The sequence below is a fragment of the Liolophura sinensis genome, chromosome 7, assembly GCF_032854445.1.
Source record: "Liolophura sinensis isolate JHLJ2023 chromosome 7, CUHK_Ljap_v2, whole genome shotgun sequence".
NCBI lineage: Eukaryota > Metazoa > Mollusca > Polyplacophora > Chitonida > Chitonidae > Liolophura > Liolophura sinensis.
Genome location: NC_088301.1, coordinates 12,923,480 through 12,940,643, shown reverse-complemented (window position 1 = coordinate 12,940,643; position 17,164 = coordinate 12,923,480). Strand labels below are relative to the sequence as shown.

The following is a 17,164-nucleotide window of genomic DNA, read 5'->3' as shown; positions in this document are numbered from 1 at the left end:
CACTGTCCAATGGATGTATTTCTTGAGTTGCCCTTAGATATCCCTTAGATAAGTTTACAAGTGCAAAACCCCATGTGGCAAATATATCCCGGTGAGTGACCCATGCAATTTTCGGAGTGGCCGATTCATCCCACTTCGTGGCCCATGTATTTCATGGAGTGATCTATATATATATATATATATATATATTCCGCCTAGTGACTCATGTGCGGAGTAGCCCTTGCATCCCTCTTTCCAATGGATGTATTTTCTTGAGTTTGCCCTTAGATATCCCTAAAGGCCCATGTTTTTTGCGGAGTAACCCTTGTATCACACTGAGTATATTTTCCTGAGGTGCCCTTAGATACCACTGGATGACCGATGTTTTTGCGGAGTAGCCCTTGTATTCCATTGACAAAGGGATGTATTTTTTAGATACCCACTGGACGACCGTTTGTATTTTGCGGAGTAGTCGTTCTATCCCATTGACCCGTGATGCATTTTGGCTTAGTGGTCCTTAAATGCCAGTGAATAACATGTGTATTACCGGAGTCCATCTGAAATTCAAGTAACTGTTGCATGACCTCGTTAATGGCGTGGTCATTTCAGAAAGGCTACTTGAAGAGATTGTTATATCCTACAGAGTAGCAAGTATCCTGTGAAGTGGTTACTGTACTTTACAGAGTGGCAAATGTATCCCTCGTAGTGGTTACAGAGTAGCAAGTGTATCCCGCGGGGGGGGGGGAGGGGGGGGGGGGGTTACTGTACCTTACAGAAATGCCATTTCATCCCTTACAGAGTGGTCAGTTTATCCCGCGGAGTGGTTACAGTGCCATACAGAAATGCCACCGTATCCCGCGGGGTGGTTACTGTATCTGTCAGAAATGTCATTGTACCTTACACAGTGGCCACTGTATCACTTTGAATTGTTACTGGATCCCACAGATTGGCCACTGTATCCAGCGAGCGTAAGTGATGCCTCTGACATTTGCATGGATATAAGACTAATTCCCTTAGAACAAAATGGACAATAAGTCAGATTTTACCGGTAACTGTCACTATTACCGGTAAGTATCGTTGCTGCTTTGGTTTTACTCTTCACTTTGTTGACGTTTATACTTAATTCATACGAAGTGATTCTGAGGTTCCATGTTTTTCTCATTGACAGTATAGAAGAGAAATCTGCACGACCAACATCTCATCCAAGTGATGGATGAACCAAGTGAATTGCTTTAATTGCCAAAAATGATTGCTTGAAACAATTACTGCATGAATCATTTGTGTAAATTAATGTGTTAAACATAGACAGACAGTAGATTTTGACAGCTAATGACATCCGTTCTGATCGTAAATGTGTGATAAACTTTTACTGCGTACCCGCTTTGTAGGTTATCGTGCCAAGCAGACAAACTTTACGATGATCTATGTATTAAATTTTATTCATGCTTACTGGGGATAGTTAAGTGCGCGATAACTGTCCTCAGTTACTTTGACTTTAGTAGTGTATTAGCTTAAGTGCCTGCCTTCCAACCGATGGGACACACAAAGCACTGGTTCAAAACCAGCCTTGGACACGAAATTTGTAGATTTTCCTCCCTCTGACTGCTGGTGGCGTTTGGTCAACGAACCTCGTATGACACTTTTTAACTTGTCTTCCACCAATGTGAAGCATGTGCATATAGGTACGGTCACACCTGGGAAATGTACTCATTAATATGCGAATGGTCAGTGATTTATCTGGGGCACGCTGGGTTTTTGTGTGCATAAAGTTGACCACCATCTTATCAGCGGAAACGTCTTGTGTTTGGCATTAAAAAGAATCAAATAAAATAAACAACTAAATACGCATTTAGTGTAAAGAAGAATATAAAATTTCAGAGCGCGAACCTCATCAGTTAAAAAATTAATTTATTTCTTTGATTGGTGTTTTTCTCCGTACTCAAGAATACTTCACATATACATACGATGGCGGCCAGCATTATGGTGGGAGGAAACCCATGACCATACTCACCTAGGACTGGAAAGGAAGACACCAGGAGCTGAACTTGAACTCACACGACCGCACTGGTGAGAGGCTGCGGATTCTTTGCGTGGCGCTGGCACGCTAACCACATCGACCATCACTATAACAATTTTAGTAACCGACAATTCTCATCATTGTGGGCAAGACGCTGTCTTAGAAGGGCATGCCACAATGGTATGTAATCATTTCCTAAATTAATTACCATGATAGTAAATGAACAAAAAAAAAATGGTTCTAAAACGTTATATCATTTAAATGGATACCGGCACCTATACAACTTGTTTAACTTGACCAAAGTCATTACGCTCCAGTTTTGTGCGAAGATATGTCACAACCTGTCAAATACTTCCAGACTTAAGTCAGGCGATTCGCATGATTAAATGTCCAATATTGCAAGGTATCTGTGATGGGAATCAATAGTGCGAGCTTTGCGTGGCGGCATAGAGGCAGTTACATATGTCCAGTATAAATTGTACCAGGTCTCTGTGAGATGGGCAAGATCACTGGCTATACAATACATGTGATTTTGCCATTTTGTTTGGGACCATTGTGATCAAAAATTCTCTGAGTAGCTTTGGGTTTTATCTAAAACAGCCTCAATGATTCAGGCGGTTTTTTTACCAATGGGAAGTAAACGTACAGAATAGAGAATAAAACCAGGGCAAAAACGACAGTGTGATAGTTGGCAAATGGTCACTCGTAACCGGTGAAATACGGCCTCTTGTCAGTTTACCTCAGTCAGGGTTTTGTTCTAACTGTTCACTAGTAGCAATTTATAGGCCCTCTAGCACCATTGCTTAATCCGAAGTAGGTAAAAAAATGCAGCGATGTTAACTGCAATTTATTAGACGCCACTGGTCTAAAAATACTCCAGATGCTGTGTCTTCATCAAATTTAACATACAATCACATTAAGACAGTGCAAGGGCAACAGGCTCGGCGATGATTAGTTCATCAGCAGATCCTGGTTATGCAGGAACACAATATAGTTAAAGACGCACAGCACTGAGAGTAAGACGGTTATAAAGCACAAACATCCCAGTATTTTTACACATTCATATGCTATGTATAGCCATGGATGAAAGCACTGAACACCGTTATTGTTACTACACGTCAATGTCTACTGTACAATCGCGTATTTTAGGGATTTAGAATTTGTCACAATTTGTGTAAATTTGTATACCTATACTTTAAACATACTGCTGTTTTCGTGATACTTATTCAAAACTTTACCCTGATTTACCCTGTACTTCTCTGAGTGTTAAGATTATTGTCAAATGTACACAAAGGGAGATAATTACTTGTGTCATGTCTGCCACTGGCATCTGCGATAAGATTCTGTTTTGGACAAGGTATTTGGCCTTGAGATATAGTGTGGCTCACTCACGGGGTCATCTGGTACTGGTGGCTTCCCCAGCAGGAACAGAGATTTCCCGTTAGGTGGAGCTCTAGCCGTTGGAATGCGAGGTCAAAGGTTCGGATACGCGCAGAGCTGACAGGTCATCAGTGGACCTGGTTTAATCTACTGTCCCGTTGTAAAAGTGATGCCGTGTGCCCCGAGCCTGTTGCTGGAGAGTGTCACTGTTGGGCCTGCAATCAGCCTCAAGGTAACGCCCCACACACCATTACACCGCCACCTTACCTTTAAACGCTGGACGTTGAGCTTGTTTCCCCGATTGCGGCATGTTCTATGGCGTCGTGATGGTGCTAGGCCTAATCTCTTCAACAGGCTGTCGGTGCACAGCGCGAAGCTTTTGGCATTAGGACTTTTTCTGAGCTGAGAAACATGGAGAAAAAAACAATGGAGTCATTGTCGCGTACAAGAAGACGGATCTTTCACAGCGACAACTCAAAAGGGCTTGTCCAAGAAAAGGCAACTATTTTTAGTCGAGACTAGCTCGGGACGACGCTGTGAGAATTCCGCAATTTCCGCTTTGTTTAAAACCGGGTTTGCGTGGGCGGGCAATTACTAGCTGGTTAGAGTTGCTTTCATCTCCAGTTGTAAAGGACGCCGCAGAATATTTCCGAAATTAAAAGAAGAACCTTTGAGCATCGATGCATGGTCTTTATAACACGGTTAGTGTTCAATGGGATGTGTAGTATTGTTAACTTTTCATGACTAAGGAGCTCACAGGCAAACAGGTTTCTCATTGATAATCTGGCAGACACATAGACACGGTTGCTTTGAGATTCGACTGGACGTCATCAGTAGTTCCTGTCATCTTCCGGTCTATTTCGGGAATACCTGGCTTCAACGCCCTGCCTTTTTGTTGTAATTTACTAATTGCTAGATGCCACTGCAGTCCAGGGCAATTCGACACGGATACCGTCAACTGCCAGCTATCCGCTCTGGTTGGGCTTGGCATGTAATCAGTGCATTGCTGGCTTCCATCTCTATATACCCCGCTAGACGGGTGACGAATAGTACAACTGCATTCATTCAAAAGCGTATAACATTTGTTTCTGGAAACATTGTCTGACAATGCCAACTCCTACTCGTAGTTATCTATAGAATCTGCGCACATTTTTCTATCAAGGGTTAAGAGTAGACAGGCTGTGATTCGTCTATATATAACACTGATGAGGCTGCAACATGCGTGTCCGATAAATTGTCCGTCTTTTTTCAAATCTCGGGTTAATTCGAATGTATAAGTGGGTTTGTAAAGCTTTGCAGGCCAATCAGGTATAGGTCAAATATACTATGTACTATTTAATGTTTCTAAAATCTGTCCGTTTTATTTAAATAAACTAGTAAAAAAGGAAAATAAAAAATGAGAACATCTGAGTAACTCTATGAGGTATGACTATGTAAACTTTGCTGGTTTTAATTACATTGTGTTTAATCCCTGTGGGAGGTGAGAAGTGTCACTTTCATTATCTCCCACTTAAATAACATGAAATATTTGGCGAGGGCGTATCAGACATAACTTTAGGTTTTGTCAATATTTTTTACAAATACAGCCATACATGAACCAATGCTGTTCTTGATTTGAAGACCTGTCAGTTCTTTACCGTGTATGGACATCTATATTTTATATTGTGGCCTGATATCTGAGACTGGGTATGACGAAAAGAGTCTTTGAACAATTTGTGTGGTAAATTCCGAAATGCACGTGAAAGCATGTTCTCCAATGGAGGATTATTATATTGTCTCTAAAGCCTCTATTATCTTTTAATTACCTGTTGCAGGTTGAGCACACACATACTGCACGGACTATGGAGTTACAGTGAGAGGATTGATACGATATTTGGATTTACCTACGAGTCGGTGGCTTTATTACGAGAAGGTTGGCCGAAGAATTTCGGAAAGGGTCTCCCTTGATGTCGATGGTTGTTACACCCTGGTTCTATTTGTCGAGGTCAGGTGACCACGTCAGTGCTGCTACTCCTACATGCTGGATTTGCTTATCCTAATGTATTCCCGCCTTGATGACGGAAATAAATTGTGCGACGACTGGATTAAAAGTCGCCTATAGTGTTCGGAGTTTGTCGCCGTCTTGACCATACTGGATGGCTAATATACAGTTCTGTTCAACTGGATCAGAGTCTGTGTTTCAATACCACTCGTGCAATTTGAGCTCAACACCTTGCGTTTTGTGAATTGTCACAGTGAAGGTGATATATGTGTGTATGTATATGTATATATGTATATATATATATACATATATATATATATGTATGTACGTCGATGTAACTACGATTGGTCTGATTGTTGCCAGAAAGTCTGGAAAACTACAAAATACGGAGGGAGAAATTAACCCGGTGTGTGTAGAACGAACAATACTGTGTCGTAAAGGAAAAGCTGAATTGAAAAACAGCATCGGGTAAGTACGGAGTTACATTTGAAAACTTTGTCTTTTTGTTACATTTGTTTGTAGAATGCTGTATAAACCTCTACTACTGGCCGGGCGGACTCCACATCTGTCTCCGCACATGCCTTCTTACCTAAACCGCCTTACAGGTCAAAACACCTATCAGAATTCCTTCTCAGCTTGTATCAAATTTCGTTAGAATATACATTGAGTAAATGCTCTCACAATGTCTTATTCATTATGTTGACACAGACACAGCGTTATGGCGGTGATCTTGAACTCACCAGCTCCTCTTAAAACATCTTTTATCGCATGTTTGCACGGAGAACTCAGCCAGTTTACACTAGGTTTACATCTCATTTAACTGCATAAAAAGCAATGTCGCGCTGGGATAACATTTGTAATACTTTTAAATCAACTTGTTTCTTTTTTCTAAAGTTATGCAGTTATGTTTCCTTACACTACGAGTGAAATTACAAATAATGGCACTGGTTGTTACGTTTCTGTTTTATTATGTTTTTTTTTTAAATGTGGTTTTAAAAATTTCAAATTCACCAATTGTTTCCAGTTGTTTTGATCCGGGAACAGTTGTTCCTTCATTTTTCGCAGCAGATAATATTGATAAATCGCCTGTTAACATGCTCCTTTATACACTTTATTATCAAGAAAGCCAAAAACACTTTCTCAGGAGATATCCATTGAGTAAGCTGTGAATTACCTTTAAGCCCTGTGCCTCTGATTTACGACATAGTAGCCCTTACCACGTATTCAGCGGCTACACTTAAATATCTCAGTTGCGCTTTCATGTGAGAAGTCTTTGAACTCAATGTTCTACATGCGTTACAGTCAATCAAAGTAACAATGTTCAAATACGTTTTGTAAACGATGCTCTACACTTAGCTGGAACTTGTGTCATCTATCCCGTCCTGGCAACGCTGACAATGTATAGAATCGAAAATCCACCAAAACTGCCTTTCATTTTGAGTTATATATAAATTATCCTTATAAGCTACTGCCTTGAGATAAGGATGGAGATGTTATTAAGGGTCACTGCTTGTACATAGATAAACAGTGAATAGATTAAATACGCCCTAGTATTCACCACGGGCGACGTTAAATGCCGACGTTAAAACTGATAAACTTATAGCAATACCGTATGTTAACTGGAGACATTACACGCTTGTTACAAACACTGTGACAATATATATATATATATATATATATATATATATATACACACACACACACACACACACACACATTGGTGACCATGGGAATGCTCGCTTTTAATTTACGTTTCATGTTACTGATAAGATTCATCGGCATGCATCTGACGTCACCAATTCCATTCCAAGAATGTCAGTAGGCACTGGGGCAATTTCATTTCATCAGCATTAAAAGTTAACCCTCGTCCGTGCCCGTGCAACTCTACGCTCCATATATTACAAGTCATGTGACAACTAGGTAAATTTTGAATAAATTTATAGCTGTTTTGCTCGGGTTATTATTTTATCAAAGGAGACATTACTACTTTATCTAAGTAGTCATATACCTGTGGAGTTTGAATAACGGAGCACGTGTGCACTCGCTTTGAGTCAACCCGATGGCAACACTGGTTCTCAGGTGTTTTCGCATCAATGTATTTGGCAGTGTGTATTTAAAATAGCGCCAAGGTTTGTTTGGGTTTGGTGATACTCACACCTGTACCAACACGTGATCGGATAAAGACAACTGAGTAAAGCTATCTGATCAGTAATTTACATTGAGGAATATTACGACCAAAAGCTGTTGAAATGAGTGTACTGTATGTAGTAAATGCGGGCAACACCATGTAATTTTGCCCTATAGTTTCGAGTGCTCATCAGGAAAGTCTTCGAATGTTGCCGTTTCTTGGGATCACGTATGTTCGCCTGATGTGAAAGTGCATTTTATTTTCTACACCGCATGGGTTGGACACCATTGTTTTTCTGTGTGGATTGGATGGGTGGTGGGGTGGGCGGGATGGTGTTTAAAGAAGCTACTGTTTCTCTGCACTTCCTGCCATATAGATAGACTTTAAAGTTCTTGTACGCACATACTTAAACGTTACACAACAGAACGGTAAAAGTAACTTTCAACTGTTACCTCGGAGAAGTTGTTTGGAAAAAAATCAGCAGCTAATAAGTAATGGTTAGAAGATCTTGCTTTTTAATCGCTGGGACACTCACATGAATAGAGAAGTGTAGATTGACATGTTCTTTCTCGTAGAGCCTTGTTAAAAATATGCGGACGACGACTCTCGTGAGACTTATGTCTGCAGTCTGGCAGTCTACACCTTCAACATAGTGTGTATATCTGTGCGTCACGTGTGGGAAAGATCAGGCTATAAATGCTAAAAACTATTCAGTTGAATCCCATTAAACTGTGTATGCGTGTGCGTGGAGATGCACTCGTGGTCGTACAGCTGTTGGCTCGGTTTAGTGCTAAACCCGGCCGAATGGTATCTTTTGGTCACGTGAATGTCTAATCTTTCACTGTTACCGTTTAAAACAATTTTTGCGCATGCACTGGATAAATAGACTTGATTACACACGTATTCAAACAGTTCATGACAATTTGATAACATGCCAGAAATGTGTTGAAATCAGATTGTGTTTTAAAGAGTCTCATACTTCGTCGTTGTTTTATTGTTTTTGCTACTGGAGAAAAACGTAGGCTTTGTCACTTGTCACTTGTTCAATGGGCAGTGAGCGGGCCGAACCTGGGCTTGCTTGTAAGGTTAAGGCCCAGAGTCAGAAGGTTTGTTAGAAACCCGACGAAGGGCGCTGTTGTACTTCAAGAACTCTGGTTTTCACCATTTATAAACTCGATCGTCATTTAATGTTAAAACTTCTGGAGAAGGCCTGGGATAATAAAAGCCAATCAAATACATAAATATATAAAAAAAAGTTTGCCAGTGTATGTACAGGTGATAAAAATTTCAAAGACAGTATGGCGTAAATAGTTGGCGGTTAGCGGTCATCAGACCATCTTGAATTCTTTGTGCAATACATTACAAATCAAGCTATATATTTTTTCCGAGGAAAAATTCATTACATTTAAAGTTACTTGAAGCTCTAGAGTGTCAACGTTGTGAAGTGCATCGTGCGTGTTGTTGGGTGCTTATATTGGATTAGCGGGAATGATGAGCGAACTAGTCTTTCCACGCACACCTAGCGTCGATATTGATCTGTTGTTAAACCGATGTCAAAGAGCAGAGTTCAGATTTATGTGTAAAGGTCAGTGATGACGTTAGGTTAAGAATTCCACCTCAGGCAAAGGGATGACGGGTATGGGACGGGACCGCATACTCTCAGTCCAGTCTATACAGCCATACTTCAGAGGAACGCCACAGCAAGTCCACTGTGGAGAAATCGATTCCCCTAAAAGTTTAAGGAATTTTATCTATCAAATAAAACTTTCTTAATGTTTATAGCTATCAGATGGCACCCCATGCTGTCTTTGCATCATGGTATTTATCTTAAGGGATTTTGGTCCACATACATGCCTAAAGAATGTCTTTCAGCATGTAAATATGCAGGAACCAAGTTTGAGAATTTCATAAGTAGATCTTGTCATACTCAAGATAACCTACGCAGACAGAAGATCACTATGCTTTTTGAGAGCTATATTAGTTTGTCAAAATTATATCACTTGTCAAAAACCATGGGCTGGTTATATGGTGTTTATCAAAAAACCTTTAGCGTGCTATATCGCATAGTTTGCGCCTGGGACGCGCGAAATAGGAATTTACTGTAAATTGTTGAGAGACAAGAATGCAACACAGTTCATAATTAGCTGTCGTAAAAGGCACGCTGGTTACATAGCTATATATGATAAGCCCTGTTATACTTGTTAGACTGGGTTCGCCGGTACGTCAAGAGCTACATACTGATTATCACATTTGAGGGGGTAGCGCTTAGACGAAGCCGCGCTTCGTAGTAATCTAGCTTACATCTTGCCTAACCTGTTGCGTGTATTTCCGCCATTATTTCTGTGTACCCTTTCACAGCGTATTCTAAAAACCTGTTGTTGATATCTTTTATAACACTGCACTGGAGTACTGTACTAACTACTCTAATGGTCTCACGCAAAGCTTTCACTCAGGACAAATCCGAAAATTCAAACCTCTCAAAACCACAAGATCAAAACCGACTTGATGTTCTTTAAAACAGCCTTAAAATGATATTGCAGACATAAACTGTTTATTGACTGGTTGGGTTTTGTACTCATACCACACTTTTCTGCGGCTCATTTAAAAAAAAAAAAACTCATCTGGAACATGCCTTTATTAGACCAGGCTGTGTAGAACATGGGTAGTTCTCACCATGTTTTATGTGCTGTCGGAATTGGGCAATTCATATTACTTATGGAAAGCATGTGGTGGTAAATTTGTAGTAATGCTGTGGTATATGACCATAGCCTTGTGTAGGCCTATCTTTCTAAATGTTTCAAGACGCGGAGGAATTTAACATTCAAATGATTAGTTTATCGAAATACAAGCGGAGCTTCCCATGCGTGCCTTTTTGAATTCACTCTCTTAGTAATAATCAGTGAATTATGCGCTCCAAACGGCCTTATAAAGTGTCACAGAAGCCGATATCTCAGCCCCTGGAGAGTACCTGATGCAGCCATGCCTGAAATGTCACATGCTACGTTGCTTACGCGGTGTGTACACACGAGAAGGTCGATAAACCCACAAAATCGGACACGATGTCGAGTGGTTGCGCAGGCGATGCCAAGACAACAACCCGAACTTCTAATCCAATTCATCCAATTCTCTGATCGGGTCAGGTTAGTTAATTTATGTAGGAGTCAAGAGCTCTTGAATCGCACTATAAAACTCACAAAACTGTAACGAAAGGTTGAGAACTAACCCATCGATGAGAAATATTTTGCTTGGCATTTGTGTGGCATTTTACATTTTCGCCCACCAGCATATGGCTGTTCAAAATAACAAAAAGCAGAAGTCGAGTTCATGCATTCTTTGGCTAGATTCAATTCAACAATACGTTTTTACAAGTCAGCGTAAAACATTTTTGTTTATTATGTGTCTTTTACGCCACATGTGAACGTATTTCACCTTTCCTGTCAGAGACCTCAGGTGCAGACATGAATCAGAACCAACGTATGTCGCAAAGCTCTGGAATTATCGCCTAACGATACGCTGCAGCTCACACAGCGAGAACTGGGTTCGAACGGGTGACCTCATTGGCGGTCCCTATCCTGGCAGTTTTATAAATAATTATTTCTCTCACAAAATCAAGTCTTACATCGCACATTAGTTTACTCAAAGACGTAATAAGATACCTAAAAGATTACCTACACAAATTAAGATGGTACGCGGAACTCAAGAATAGTGACATGATGTTCGTGGCAACTATAACCTGTGCTAAATCGTACTCCTTAATTATCATATACATACATGTCCAACTGTGTTGACAACATAAAAGTACAATTGCGGTTGTAGACAAACCATTAGGAAAGCTTGGCAGTCTTTGTTGGGCCGATTTAACCTTCCAGCGCAGAATGGGTGTCTTCGTACGCGATTTTCTCCATTTTGTCAGACGTATAATAGTGTTTGTCATGCGGTTTTCTGACTGACTGACGATAAACCCATGTCCCACTTAGATACTTACTAGTCGTGTGAGAGCTCATAAGATCTGTACAATTGTCAAGCAGATGATTGTGATCAACGATTGGGTGCCTGGGGCCTAAGCTATTCTTATTCTCATCCCCCCGGGCAGAATCTGACGGCCCGTGACATGTCAACCTACTGATGACCGACGCGGTATTGTCCATATTTGACTGATCGCCATTTGACCACTGTCCAGCCCATGTCCCTCTAACCATGACTACAGAGTTGAAATAAATGCATCAAACTTTCTGACACTTTGTCCAGAGCTGCAGCCAGCCTTTTTTATGCTCTGACACAGTTAAACACGGCTTAAAACTGTGTCGCAGTTCGATGCTTTGAGTCTCTCTCCACCGACACAGGTACTCATGTAGATCGGCCTTGTATCATCTTGGGAGTTGGGGTGGTAACGAGTCCTTGTTTCACAGAATCCATGTGCTTTTAGATATATTGTATCTGACTTCTCGCTCTTTATTATATAACTAATGAGCGAATCAATCAATCACGGCAGAAATGATAAAAGATTTCTTGCTCGGCCGTCAATAAAGGTAGAAAAAGTAAATGATAAGATGCTCTAAAACTGAGGTCGTTTTGTGATATATTGTCTTTGCTGCAGTGCAATACTATAAACAACTCTGCGCCCAAGCATAGTTACATGTTCACCAAACCGCCCAATCATGCGTAACACTGTCTTACGAATGACCCTACATGGAATAGAATCGGGATCTGTAGGTACGAATCGGGGGCTCTGATCACTCTCTTGTCAATATTGTAGCAAGGCCTGTTGAATTTTTCCGAAAAAATGTAAACCGCCCAAAAGGTTACATAGCTGCTTTTTTCTTTTATATTTGTTTTCATATTTCAGGTACTGTTGTTTCATAGTGTTATTACTTTTATTGGTGCTGAACGTCATACATACATTTTGCACTTATATTATGGTAATAAGTTATATAGAAGATGTAAATCGGTGCACCTGGTGTGAACTACCACTTGTAAATCGGTGCACCTGGTGTAAACTACCACTTGTAAATCGGTGCACCTGGTGTAAACTACCACTTGTAAATCGGTGCACCTGGTGTAAACTACCACTTGTAAATCGTTGCACCTAATGTGAACTACCACTTGTAAATCGGTGCACCTGGTGTAAACTACCACTTGTAAATCGGTGCACCTGGTGTGAACTACCACTTGTAAATCGGTGCACCTAGTGGAAACTACCACTTGTAAATCGTTGCACCTAATGTGAACTACCACTTGTAAATCGGTGCACCTGGTGTAAACTACCACTTGTAAATCGGTGCACCTGGTGTGAACTACCACTTGTAAATCGGTGCACCTGGTGTAAACTACCACTTGTCGTCAGGTACAGGAGAAACCTTTCTGATTTAAAGTGATTGTAACGTACCAAGGAAGCTTTCCCCATTGTTGTCATCTATCCACAAAATTACACGGGTTTCCTCACTACCTTCCATGAGCGCTATGCTGTATGTAGAGGTGTGGTGTTTGTCACCAGTAGGTGTGGCGATCGCCACAAGCAATCACGCCCTCTATGTATTTTAAAAGCACAAAGTTTGCTAACGCCACGCGTAAGTTCAGGTTTATCTGTAACCGTGTCAGGGATAATCCAAATACCAATGGTAATTTCACGCGCAGATGTTGCAAATAGAATCTCGTCTCGTGCGTCAACTGGAGCTCTCCAACGGTTGACCAGATACTGTCAACACAGCGGATCGTACGCACTTAACGTATATGCCTGGAACATGCACAGAGCAAGGTAGACTGTGGCTGAGAGTTATACAGTCTAATGAATGGCTAAATTATTTAGGATGGCGGAGTCAGCTCACTCTGGGTGACGTAGTGAGAAATTCTATGTATGTAGGCGGAAGATACATAACAAGCATTTATCAGCTGATCGTGTATTTTGACCACTGCGGCTTCAGGATGTGCAGCAGTGTGCACGGATTTTATTAGCAAATTTATAGTCCGGTAATGGTTCAAGGGAGATAACTTTACGATGCTTAACCCTGCATGAGACCGTTGATCGGAGAAGTCAGTAAACTTTACTTTGTTACAGGTATCGCTATTTCTCATTTTCCCTCCGCTATTTTCTATGACGTCATTCTGCACAAGCCTTTACAATTTTGTCCAATTAATTACAAGTTGGTTAGCTTTGATGTTAGCGTTTGTATTACCTGTGAGTAATTGTTAATGGTATTGACTTTTACAAACTGCGTCATCCCGTCACCCATCCTTGCTCCGGCTTTTTAACTGACACCACAAAATATCGCTAACCAATTATGACAGAACCTAAATATAGCTAAATCTGAATAGCTGGGGAGATAGCAGCCGATATGGATTGTGTCTTTTAATGTTAAGTATGCAAACACAATGGCTGATTGATTTCGGCTCGAAGCAGTGGCACATTTTGACTTCAACTCAGGTGGCCAAAGGGTACTGGACTAGACCGATATTTACATAAACATTGATTCTGTTCTTATTGGTTTCGTCCCGGCAAGCTCTTGTGGGCTGTAGCATTATTGCCTGACTAGAACTCCGGAAATGGGGCATTTGAGGCGATACAGTTCAAAGGCAGGCTAACTCTGCTATGAAAAGCCAGCCGCAAAAAGAGACCAAAAAGCGCCAGCAATGAGACCTGCTCTCGTAAATAGGGGAGCTTTAAAATATGCTATCTGTTTGATATACGTGAGGTCCAAAAGACCGTTTTCCCTAGGTTTGCTGCTATTTCCAGAGCAGGTGTGAAATATGTGACTTTATATAGAGAAGGACCCATATTCATTTCTTAGCATCTGTGTGGGTTAATTGGAACATTATAGCGCGGGATAACATGAAATCGTGCTGTCAAGTGAGAAACGACGATTGAATCCACTGAAATCTTTTCTGCCTGTGTGGAACAGTACTGGACGCGAGTGGGCGTTCAAGAAGATTTTGTTAGACTCTCACATGAGGAGCTCACCTGGTCATGTCGCTTTATCTTTAACTATCACCGCATGTAAGGCTGTGGGTTTATTACTCTTTAAAACGAAGCGTAACTAGAGCAACACTAGAGTAACAAGAGGGAAAAAAGAAATCATTCTCGTCAAAAAACTTGTTTACTTTCTGTACTTAAGTATTTGTTAGTAATGGTTTAGTCGGTACTGAAATGCTCAGCTGGCCAGTTCCGGAAGTGAAAGGCTTACACGAATAAGCCTACTTGGTTCTCATGAAAACGGTTTCTTCGGGCAAGTACATTCATACAGGGGGTGCAACGGGTTCCCCGGACAGAGAACTATCTTCTCATTTCAGACATCTCCTAAACAATAATTAACCGTTGGTATGTTGGATTTTGTAGGTGGACCGCCGATTGGAAAGTCCTGAAAGTTAACTTCAGTCAGAGGGAATAAAGAGAAGTTGGTTCCTTTCAGTCGTCCTCGAAGACAGGGCGATGTCCGGCGACTGGTCCTGCGTATTGGTCACAAAGCAGTCAGTCCTAGAATGAAGGCGCGTCCCCTGGCAAATCGAGCCTGCTTACAACGCTCTACAGCGCCAACGCGTGAGATGTGTGTTTTTTGGGCGAGTACCCAGGTAAGTCCTTTTCATTTATTTAAGTATTTTACTTGACAATATACAGGTTTCTTTGAACTATGAAATACAAGATACAATGTGACGGTAACTGTCTTTCTATTTTATTTTGTCACCCACACATTCTCATCGAATTACCTCTCTGAATAGCCCTTTGAAATGAAATATATATATATATATATATATATATATATATATATATATATATATATATATATATCTTGCATCATTTACAGTTTAACCTTATACGTCTCTGTCGTACAGGAGGAATAATATAAAATACGGCGTAAAACATCAATGAAAAATGTAAATAGCTGTCATACTGGGAAGACTTGATACCATGTCATTTGATTTGAACTTAATATGCTTAATTTTACAAAGGTGTTATATTTAACTGCATGAATGTCATACGTACACAACCTTTAACAAACAAATTGGTTTCTGCTTACAGATACAGAGATTGAAGAAAACGCTGGTCATTTTATTTTACGTGTACATGCTGAGTTCTGTGGTTCTGGCCGTCCCTCGGCCTTCAGGGCCCGTCGTGTCCGAGGATATGGGCCGACAAGTGATAACATTTTATAACAAACCATGTATTCCTGTAGACCCAAAGCTGCTTCATCAGCGCATGGGCCCAGCCTTCGACTCGGAACGAATGGCAATGGACGAGGAGTCGATGAAACGATCTGCGCTAAAAGCGCGGTCATCAGATCTTACCGAGGAAGAGGAGGGTAATGATGTAAATGATGAGGACTATAATGAGGAAGAGGACGATGACGAGGGACTCGTCGATGAAACAGAATCTCAGGAATCAGTGACTTATTATTCAGCCAGTGATAGACGATGGGCACGCCGGTATCATCGAAGTTCCCGCGTCGGTGGTATCGCCCCAAGGAGACTTTTACAATGTCAGAAACAAACGAAAGGCGCCCTTTGAACTCTGCGGTCAACAAGCGTAAAATACGAAAGTCATTGAAGTCTATATTAAAACGCTTAGAGCGCAAACAGAGGAAAAGGCGAAACCTCATGAAAGACAGTTCCTCGTTTTACTTTCATCCTCCGTGGGAATGTGAAATGAAAGTGATATGGAAGCCATTGGATCCAGAATATTTCCCACGTTATCTACGAACTGGTGAATGTCAGACTAAAACGTGTGTATTAAATTTATACGAATGTATTCCTAAGTTATATCCTGTAAAAATACTGAGAAGGGACCCAAATAGATGTAATCCGATTCCTTCGTACGGCGTCAACACAACGTACGAAGAACGCTGGTTTTTCGAACGCAAGCACGTGACTGTGTGTTGCGAATGTGGACGGCGCGTGAGGCCTTCACGACGACGAACATAGAAATACTACTGACCTCAGGCCCGTGTGTGGCCACCCAACTACTCAGTGGGGCCAATTCGACGTGAATAAACTCCGCCACTATATGGCGCTGACCTGTGTGTCGCGCTCGACGAACATGATGACGTCATGATGACGTCTTTGTCTGGGATTTATGACTTCCACTTAACGATGCGACCGGCAGAACGCTGGAAAGGCCGCGAAATGAACAACAAACTACGACCACTGTGCTTGTCAGGACAGGATAGTCTGGGTAAATTATTTGTGACTGAACACAATTCGTTTTGACAAGGGCTGCAATAAACTATTATTTCAGCCCGAGAAAAGAAATACTGACAAGCTCGTTAGCTCGTGATGTTACTTCACATGACATATGGGTGATTTTCGTTGATACCGCTTTGAATGGCAATTCATGAATATCGTATCCAATTGTGAATATAATATTGGACGACTCGTGCCATGTCTTCACATACTAATTTTTATTTTTGACAAGGCATTAAAGACACGGCTGGGCTGGGTTGCGTTTCTAATGTTCGCCCTTGGTGTATCTGCCAGACACTTGGGCGGACAAATACTGATAGTGGACGCTCAATAAATTGCCAGTTCTGCTTAGGTGCTAATTTGCATTATAAGCTATTTATTATCATATGTGTACGTCACGTTGTTTTATTTATTCTTCATTCTCCAATGTAACCAAAGACATGCCATAACAATACAAGCCTACGACAAATAAAAGGTACACGTATCATCTATCAAACATCATTATTACTGC

The 17,164-nt window shown here is 41.1% G+C and overlaps 1 protein-coding gene across 2 annotated transcripts; it reads left to right on the top strand.

The window, feature by feature from the left end:
• The first annotated feature begins 5,691 nt into the window (after nt 1-5,691).
• Nucleotides 5,692-16,126, top strand: LOC135471570 (uncharacterized). Of its 2 annotated transcripts, none has more exons than XM_064750851.1 (3): nt 5,692-5,825; nt 14,816-15,048; nt 15,497-16,126. In XM_064750851.1, exons 2-3 carry the CDS (start codon nt 14,959-14,961, stop codon nt 15,980-15,982), a joined length of 576 nt encoding a protein of 191 aa, XP_064606921.1. In that variant the 5' UTR covers nt 5,692-5,825; nt 14,816-14,958; the 3' UTR covers nt 15,983-16,126. The 2 variants fall into 2 exon arrangements, with proteins under 2 accessions (XP_064606921.1, XP_064606922.1); XM_064750852.1 differs by lacking the exon at nt 5,692-5,825 and adding an exon at nt 14,238-14,476.
• The last annotated feature ends 1,038 nt before the right edge of the window (nt 16,127-17,164 follow it).